At 39.2% G+C, this 10000-nt stretch overlaps 1 protein-coding gene across 1 annotated transcript in view; it reads left to right on the top strand.

The window, feature by feature from the left end:
- LOC138033271 (uncharacterized) overlaps nucleotides 1-7522 on the top strand; it is an 11608-nt gene extending 4086 nt beyond the window's left edge. The window contains exons 2-5 of the mRNA XM_068881036.1: nucleotides 4735-4791; nucleotides 5067-5389; nucleotides 5864-5978; nucleotides 7326-7522. Of these exons, the coding sequence (XP_068737137.1) occupies nucleotides 4735-4791; nucleotides 5067-5389; nucleotides 5864-5978; nucleotides 7326-7522 (692 nt within the window). The remainder of the gene's footprint in view (nucleotides 1-4734; nucleotides 4792-5066; nucleotides 5390-5863; nucleotides 5979-7325) is intronic.
- Nucleotides 7523-10000: the final 2478 nt, after the last annotated feature.

Raw genomic sequence — 10000 nt, 5'->3', positions numbered from 1 at the left:
GGATACATCTTTTGCCGACCGTAAGCTACAATGCTAGAATCACGTGGTGAGGATCATCCTCGTTTTAACCCTTTGACTCCCAGGGGTGATCAGCATGTAAATTCTTCTCACAATTTAAAACACTTTCCGTTAAACAAGTGTTGAGAATAAAAATTACTATCAGTTAAGGGATATTGTTTTGAATGATATAACACCAAATTCACATGAATAACACATAAATGACTAGCAAATTAATAGGAGAATGAATGTTTAGATCATGGGGAAAACCTTTCCATTGAGCGATTTAATTCACCTCTGCAGAATGACCCAAACTGAGTGCCAATGGCGCTTCCTTGCGCTCAGGGTTAAATTCTTCTTCATGAAGCCTTTTTTTATGTAGGAGAACAATCTATTGGGGTTGGTGTAGTACTGTTGGAATTGTTATTTTAAGGACTAGCACCTTTGCTTCAAAGAGACAATGCATATTAGATTAAGTACTAGGCATAACTTTTCAACGTGTGTCTTTGGCGATGTTTTGGTTTTTTCTGTTCCTTTTTGATGTTGGATTCATACAGTGTAGCTATTAAATACATGTTTGTTGAAAGGGAATAAAATGAAGAAAAAACACTTTTATAAGTCTTGCTTTTTTTGCGATACCTATATTGGAAAGCTTTCCTCAACATGAACTAGTTCCTCTTCTTCAAGCATGAACAAGATATGGGGAAATTCCCAGGGTTCTATCTAGGATTTATCATTTGGGAGAGGAGTCCTGAGTAGCCAAGGGCCACAAGGACCACAAGGGGTGTCTGGGAGCATTCCCTCTCCCCCCGAACATTTTTTAAAATAATGAATATTTGCTGAGACGCAATCTAGTGCATTTTGAGACACAATTTTAAGAAATATTTAAGTGTATTTTACTTCATTTTTTAGTCGTGATCACGTTCTGACAATGTTGCCAATTTGTCCATGCTGTTGCTATTCAACTCATAAACAGAATGTACAGCATGATAACCAAGCCTGCTGTAAGGCCAGCAGTTTGTAACTATCCATTTTCCTTGTCATATAGTGTCCTGAGACGGGGAATACTTTCTTCACATGACCTCATTGACTCGTGGGAGAGAGACTAAAACGGATTCTAATCTGTCTAACACCAGACGATTTTACCCGTCAACTGGGGATATCCTAGGGCGCCAGAAGTGTCTGCATGGGTTAAGTCATGCCTGTTTACAGAGGATTACCCCTATGGTTATGGTTAGATTATGGTTATGTATCCATTGAAAGCACCATGGCTTTAGCTAGTGGAGCATTTAAGGTTCATCATCATAATTTATAAAACAAACTTTGCCCGGATATGTCTGCAGTTTTTCTTTAAAAAATATATCACCGGTCTATGCTGGAAGATGCATCAGAGAATGATATAATTTTACGAAATGGAAAAAAGAACTTTACACGGCAAGACCCAGTTAGCCAAAAAATAATAACCTCTAATTGATAAGATTAAATATTCAGGAACATTTGGTAAATGGTGCCATTTCAGTCACAGATCATAAGGTACTTAGCAATTAATATTTCTAAAATGGACTAAAAGCAATAATATATGTATTAATGTACGGGTGAATAAACCATGGATTGTTTTGGGCCGATATACTCCCCTTAGAAATCACAAAATCATGCAAAATGCCTCAACAGACTGTCTTCCCTTCAAATTTTCTTCATGTTATGGCAATGTTCGGGCATCACACGAAACACATTTAAATTATTTTTAACAAGATGCACGCATTATTGCATAGGTGACATATATTTTGACTTTACAAACATGTCTAATTTCTTTTCTAATTTCAAAGAAAACAAATGCTTTATTATTTCCTCTCTGACGAATGCTTAACATCACTCAATTGAAAACATTGAAAGATTAAAGGTAATAATGCAGTTTGTTACTCCATTCCATGTGACGGCACTTTTAATAACTGCTGTTACAGCTAGCAAGGATGGACAGTATTTCACACTTTCAAAGAATTGTTTTCCTTTTTTCAAATCTTCTTAGCCAAAACGATGATAAAAGGTTCTTATTCCGCTAGTTTATATTGGAAAATTTCTTACTTGATCTTTTAGTGTTTAATATAAGATTTCTTAGCAAAGTCCAGCTTTATAAGTGTTAATGCGCACGGCTCTTTAGAGGACCACTTTTCAGCGACGAGGATTCCGTGGTTAAACGAAGTTGTTAGTATTATTATTATCATCATGATCATCATCATCATCGGGCAAAAGAAAACGTTATAAGTCGTTTATGTTCAGAACTGACAAAAAAACAGAAATACTCTACTAACGTAGCCCCTTGATTGTTTCAGAGAAAAACTGTCGTACGCGATACCCCTCTTTTTGTGTAAGATGAAAAATATTTTCAACTTTCTTTTCTTTTTTTTGCTTGACTCTATAATCTCTCTTTAACGCCACACTATAAAAAGAAAAATATTAAGCTCTCAACTCTGCCCTAGTCTTGCTCTTAATTTGTCTTAGAGGCCTGCGTTCGTGAACCAGGGAACAGGGAGCATACCATGTGTTACGAACATCAACAAAGACGCTTTCCTTTGTTAATCCGAAGAAAATCATTCCATCAACTTATTGTCATTTTAAGGCTGCAAACTAAGACAGGAATTTAATATTGAACCATATGATGAGCTTTGGATCAAACTCAAAAGTCTCCAGTTTTTTAGGCTGAATAATGTTCTTGCTTATCGCCGATGTGTCAAGCACAAACTGCCGACATATTTCTTGCAACATAGAGAGTTAAAGACTTTGACAACGTTCAAGCTAAAGTTATTTCACAGATCTTAAAAATGTCCTACATAACGAGGGGCTTAGGAGCTCTAGTAGATATGGCAATAACTATTAAAGCGGACGGGAATTGGCTGTTGAGTTGTGTTCTAGCATGTGTACGTGCTTAATTTTATATCGTTTTTCATACTAGGGCTTCGTCTGTTAATATTGGCAGGAACTTATTTTGTCTTCGTAAAAAGCGCGCGTTTTGTTCTACAACGATCTACATTTCTATAAAAGAAAGACCACCTAGGTAAGTAATAATAATCTTTTATGGAAAAATGTAATAAAGTGAAGAAGTTCGCTGTGAATTTAAAGAGAGATGTCTTCACGGCTAAGATGAAATATTCACGAAGTTAATGAATGCTTTATGCACAATTTAAGACATCGTTACCAGCTATTCATCTTCACCACAGCCAGATATCACTGAATCCGCTTGACAGGAACTTGCACCCTTAAAAACCACGAACCAGTTACTGTTACGTCATTTTACGTCTATATCCTTTCATTGTATTTAAATTAGCACAAGGCACGCGTTTTGTTTTACCACGATACATTTTCTATACAAGAATTACTAGGGTAAGCAATAACAATCTTCTATGGTGAAGTATAATATAGTAAAGTAGTAATGTTCGCTGTGAACTTAAAGACAGATGTCCTCAAGCTAAGATAAAATATTCATGTAGTAAATTAATGCTTTTATCGAGAATTAAAAACATCGTTAACAACTACTTGTCTTCAACACAAACTCCGCTTGACAGGAACTTGCACCCTTAAAAACCACGAACCATTTATTATTAAATCATTTTACGTCTGGATGAGCAATGGTGAACCTTCCTGGTTTGCACTAAACTGTCGGTCAGACAGTTACTGCGCCGTAAAGTAAGCAGAAAGGATGAAACCCTTTGGCTGTACAACATTTCTGAAAGCTTCTATGCTTATACTAATAATTTTCCCCTCACATGCAGTTGCTACAGGTATAATACGTTGTTTTTCTCTCAATTTTATCTTCACCTGAACTCTACAAATTTAACTGAGGGCCCATCATAGGTTCGAGGTGTCAGTTTTCTAAAAACGTTCGTATATCCTCGGTGTTCATGCTATAAGAATGAAATTAACATCACTTTATTGGTCCTTGAATGTAGTTTCAAACCGAGAAAAGTACTCTTTTGTTTGAACGTTATTTGATATGTTTAGCTAAAGGGTGTCGGCAACATTTTATCATGATCTCGCTTTTTGCATTTGTTACCTTCCATCAAAGTTCACGACAACGTTTTTGACCGGGAATTTAAACAAAGTATGGTATAAAATCAAAGCACGTCAACAAAGTGAAAAACGCTGAGACCGCTTAGATGAAAATTTATCTCAAAATCGATTCCTTAGAAAATTTTAGAAAATTAAAAATCCCTTGTAGCTTAAACCTTTAGAATAAGACTACCTGCTTTTGCTTTGAGCTGAACCTAACAAAGGAAAAAACAACGTTCTGAAACCAGAAGAATACTTCCTTGGTTTGAAAACTACAAGACGATGTCAATTTCATTGTCATAGCATAACCTGACGAAATACGAACATTTTTTTTTTTTAAATGACACCTCAAAGACAAGGCCGAAACCGTAAACACTCCGATGTTGTCAAGGCGCTCGTGTTCGCCGTGGCGTGCTCGACACCTTTCCTTTGTTTCTGTTCAGCTGCAATTCATCTATTTCAGAGAAAAAAGCCGAAAAAGCTATCAGTCGCAGTGATTCTAATATTGGTGTAAGTTTCGTAAACTTTAAATTCTCCTACTTGAATATCACCATTCTTGGGTATAGTCACGTTGACTGGATGCCCCAGTGCTCCTTTGCCTGCTTGGAAACTTCGACGTGTTTTTCATACAACTTGGCTCCTAAACCGGACATCAACGGTAAACTGCTCTGTGAACTGCTCCCTTCGAACAAGTACAACAACTCGGACAAATTCGTGTCCAACAAATTCTTTCACCACTTCAGCATCGCGGTAAATCGAATGTCTTGGATTTTTATGGTGTATAGTGTGTGTTTTACCTCTTTTTACATTCTAATTTTATTAATTATTTTTTTTTATTGCGAAAATATTGACAAACCATGGAAAGGAGTTACTAAGATATGCGTATTAAAAAAAGATGCGCATTGCGTACATGTGAACAGCCACGCCATGTTGGTGGACGAAAACAAAAGACCGTTCATTAGATCCTTTTGTTCGTCCACCAGCAATCGCATTGTATGTTATCCCATTGTTATCTGGGTCTATAGAGATTGGTTGCAAATCATCTATCTCAGAGGAAAAGGCCGGCAAAGTTTTCAGTCGCGGGGAAACTCACACTGGTGTCAGATATGCAAACTTTAAAGAAGACAAATTCTCCTACTTGAATATCACCATTCTTGGGTATAGTCACGTTGATCGGACGCCCCAGTGCTCGCTTGCCTGCTTGGAAACTGTGACATGTTTTTCATACAACCTGGCTGCATACCCGAACATCAACGGTAAACTGCTTTGTGAACTGCTCCCTTCGGACAAGTACAACAACTCGGACAAATTCATGTCCAACGAATCCTTTCACCACTTCAGCATCGCGGTAAGTCGTAAGTCTTGGACGTTTATGGCGTACAGTGTGTGTTTTTGTGTTCTTTCTCCTTTTTAATTCTTCTGCATGAAAGTATCAAAAAATAGGTACGCATTGCGAATAGTGCTACGAAGAACGTCGCACACCATCACTAGTTGTCGCTGACGTTCTTTGTCGCCTAGACATAACAGCCTCAGTTTATCGTTCAAAACCGAAAGGAATAAATTGAATATTGAAAGGCCAAACCGTCATTCACCGTCAATGTCACTTTATTATCTTTACCACCTTTTTAATCAGTATCACTTATCAAATTAGTTGTTGAAATGGAAGATGAAGGTTTCACTGCTTTAAAAAGGACATATGAAGCGATCGCGTGGCCATGCCTTTGGCTAAGACTTTACACAAACTCATAGCAATCAAGATTTAGCGTAACATTCCACGCAAGTCTATTATTATATCAAATAAATCTGCATTAATTCTTTATAGTCAAGATGTAGCGTTTGGCCTTGTAAGAACAATGGAAAGTGTCTGCCATTGTACGAAGAGAACAGCTACAAGTGTTTCTGCAAAGCGGGATTCACCGGACGACACTGCGAAAACGGTGAGATCGGCATCCCATATCCTGTTAGTTGGTTTTAGCCAAGTAGCTAAGCGAATAATTTGACCAATGCCAAAGAATCGAACGCGCCATTTTAAAGTTGAATAACTTGATATCTATCCTCCAAGGCAAAAAAAAAGATAAATTATCTTATTTCAATCGTTCACATATTCTTGTCCAAAGCATAAAGATGTGGGACGACCTGGTTCAAAACGGAGGGATAGTAGTTGAACATGTATCTATCAGGTGCACACAACTGAGAGCTTCTTTCAAAAATAGGATCGAGATAGGATTTTTCAAGGCAATTCAGTAAATGATGCCAGACATGAGCTCACCAAGGGGAGCCTTTATAAACGCTCTTTATAAAGCCTTTATAAATCTCCCATAATTGGCCAAGGAGTCAACCCTTTCCCGAGTAGATTTATTCACAGAACTCCTCCCTCGAGAGATTCAGCACCCCCACAGTTGTAAAAGCCAATCAAACAGAGCTATCTCAGCGTCAAGGGAAATATAATACTTTTCGCGGGAAAAAAAATGTTCCTAAAAATCAATTACTCAAGAAAGGGTCGACTCAAGGAATTACAAACGCTTTAGCGTCTTCCGTTTCCCTTTTTAGTCAAAAGAACGATGGCTTCTGCATACGGTTACTGAGGATACGGAACGAAATGTATATTTGGCAATTATTCTACACGGGCTTGCTGGCTATGAAGTGATAGATAACCAACGAGGCGCAAAGCGCCGAGTTGGTTACAATCATTTTATATCCAACAAGCCCGAGTAGAATAATTGTTTTATTAAAACCTCCAGGATCAACGACTCTTCTTTGGTGTTCCCGGGGGTAGTATTGCCGACTAAAGCATCAAATTCTGCCTCGGTCAATGCCTGTCCAAAACGGCTTTTGTAGGCCCTTTTTACTCAGAGCTGCAAAAATGTTTTCATCTCGCTTTACTGCTGAAGTGTTTCCTGACCATATTAGGTACAGCAGGTATATGAACTGATAACCTGTGTCCAGCAAGCCAATGAAGATGCAGGAAATCTAGCTGTTCCTAAAAATAAATTTACTCTGGAAAGGGTTGACTTAAGGAATAAAGTGGACATAAAGGCTCCCGTTGACGAGCTCCTGTGCGAGATCGGCAGTAGACAGGAACTATGAAAACTTCATTCTTACTGAAAGAGTTCGAATAACCAACTACCGTCAATGACAGTTTTGTTTTGCACGCCTTGCATGCCCACTAGTCACGTGATCATTTAACACGTCGACCACCTGGTCGTTGTCATGTTGTTTTGTTTTAAATAAAAGTTGTAAAGTGCAGTCCTCGAGTTCGCTTTGCTATGTTTCTTTGGTTTCAGACATTGACGAGTGTTCATCTGAAAACAACTGTGACGTTAATGCCAGATGTATGAATACCATAGGATCTTACAATTGCACGTGCAAAAAAGGATATCAAGGAGACGGAAGAAACTGCTCAGGTAAGGTCCCGTCTAATGAAGGTACTCTCACGACTGATGTTGGGGTCACCTCGCAGCTCTTACAAGGTCTCATCTGATTGGAGACCACCCTAACCCTTAAAAAAAGAACAAATAACAGAAACAATGGACCCTAGGCCTAAAACAAAAGGGCTGCAACTCTATCCTCTAGGGTCTATTGTTTCTGTTATTTGTTCTTTTGTTAAACCTCAAGCGTGGTCTCCAATCAGGTGAGACCTTGTAGGAGCTGCAAGGCTACCGTGATGTTGACAGTTCTGTTTTGCACGCCTTCCGTGCCCATTAGTCACGTGATGTTTTGGCAGCTCGACCTCTTAGTCGTCGCCATGTTGTTTTGTTTGAAATAAGAATTTGAAAGTGCAGTCTTCGAGCCCGCTTTGTTATGCTCATTTGGTTCCAGACATGGACGAGTGTTCATCTGAAAAAAGGTGTCACGTGAATGCCACATGCATCAATACCATGGGAGCTTACACTTGCACTTGCAATAGTGGATATCAAGGAGACGGAAGAAACTGCGCAGGTAAAATCCAAAACGTCTAATGAAGGTATTATCGCCACTGATGCTGAGTTTCATTTTGAACGTCTTAAATGCCCATTAATTACGTGATGTTTTCGCGCTCATGGACCTTGTTCTCGTCGCCATATTGTTTTCTTTAAAGTGGCTTCGGCGAGTTCGCCTTTTTCTGTTCATTTCGTTACAGATATTGATGAGTGTTCATCTCAAAACGAGTGTGACGTGAATGCTAGATGTACCAATATCATGGGATCTTACAATTGCACTTGCAAAAAGGGATATGAAGGAGACGGAAGAAACTGCTCAGGTAAAGTCCAATCTAATGAAGGTACTGTTGAAACTGATACTAGCAAGTTTGTTTTGCACCCCCGTTAGTCACGTTATGTTTTTGCACACACCGACCTTGTGGTCGCATTGTTGCCTTACTTGAAAGTGCTGTCCTCGAGATTGTTTTGTTATGTTTATTTGATTTCAGATATTGACGAGTGTTTATCTGAAAACAACTGTGACGTTCATGCCAGATGTATGAATACCATAGGATCTTACAATTGCACGTGCAAAAAAGGATATCAAGGAGACGGAAGAAACTGCTCAGGTAAAGTCCAGTCTAATGAAGGAACTCTTACGACTGATGCTGACAGTTCTGTTTTGCACGCCTTGCGTGCCCATTAGTCACGTGATGTTTTGGCACCTCGACCTCTCAGTCGTCGCCATGTTGTTTTGTTTGAAATAACAATTTGAAAGTGCAGTCCTCGAATTGGCTTTCTTACGTTCATTTGGTTCCAGACATTGACGAGTGTTCATCCGAAAACCAGTGTCACGTAAATGCCACCTGTACGAATACTGTAGGATCTTACAATTGCACGTGCAAAAAGGGATATGGAGGAAAAGGAAGAAACTGCTCAGGTAAAGTGCAGTCTAATGAAGGTATTATCGCAACTGATCCTGACAGGTTTTTTTTTTTGCGCGCGCCTTGCGTGCATATGAGTCACTTGACGTTTTGGCACACGTCGACCTTTTGGTCGTTGTTACATTGTTGTATTTGGAGTGCAGTCTTTGAGATCGCTTTGTTCTGTTCATTTGCTTCCAGATATTGACGAGTGTTCATCTGAAAACGAGTGCCACGTGAATGCCACCTGTACGAATACCATAGGATCTTACAATTGCACTTGCAGAAAGGGATATGAAGGAGAAGGAAGAAGCTGCTCAGGTAAAGTGCAGTCTAATGAAGGTGTTATCGCAACTGATCCTGACAGGTTCTTTATTTTTTTGTTTTTTTGCGCGCCCTTGCGTGCCTATGAGTCACGTGACGTTTTGGCACTCGTCGACCCTTTGGTCGTTGTTACATTGTTGTATTTGGAGTGCAGCCCTTGAGATCGCTTTGTTCTGTTCATTTGCTTCCAGATATTGACGAGTGTTCATCTGAAAACGAGTGCCATGTGAATGCCACCTTTACAAATACCATAGGATCTTACAATTGCACTTGTAAAAGAGGATATGGAGGTGACGGAAGAAACTGCTCAGGTAAAGTCCAGTCTAATGAAGGTTTTGTTTTGCACGACTTGCGTACCCATGAGTCACGTGTTGTTTTGGCACATCTCGACCTCGTGGTCGTTGCCATGTTGCATTGTTTGGACTGCATTCATCGAGTTCCCTTTGTTGTGTTCATTTTGCTTCCAGACATTGACGAGTGTTTATCTGAAAACAACTGTGACGTTAATGCCAGATGTATGAATACCATAGGATCTTACAATTGCACGTGCAAAAAAGGATATCAAGGAGACGGAAGAAACTGCTCAGGTAAGGTCCAGTCTAATGAAGGTACTCTCACGACTGATGTTGACAGTTCTGTTTTACACGCCTTCCGTGCCCATTAGTCACGTGATGTTTTGGCAGCTCGACCTCTTAGTCGTCGCCATGTTGTTTTGTTTGAAATAAGAATTTGAAAGTGCAGTCTTCGAGCCCGCTTTATTATGCTCATTTGGTTCCAGACATTGACGAGTGTTCATCTGAAAAAAGGTGTCAC

This window comes from Montipora capricornis, chromosome 14 (genome assembly GCF_036669925.1).
Source record: "Montipora capricornis isolate CH-2021 chromosome 14, ASM3666992v2, whole genome shotgun sequence".
NCBI classification, from domain to species: domain Eukaryota; kingdom Metazoa; phylum Cnidaria; class Anthozoa; order Scleractinia; family Acroporidae; genus Montipora; species Montipora capricornis.
This window is presented reverse-complemented; position numbering and strand designations above follow the sequence as displayed.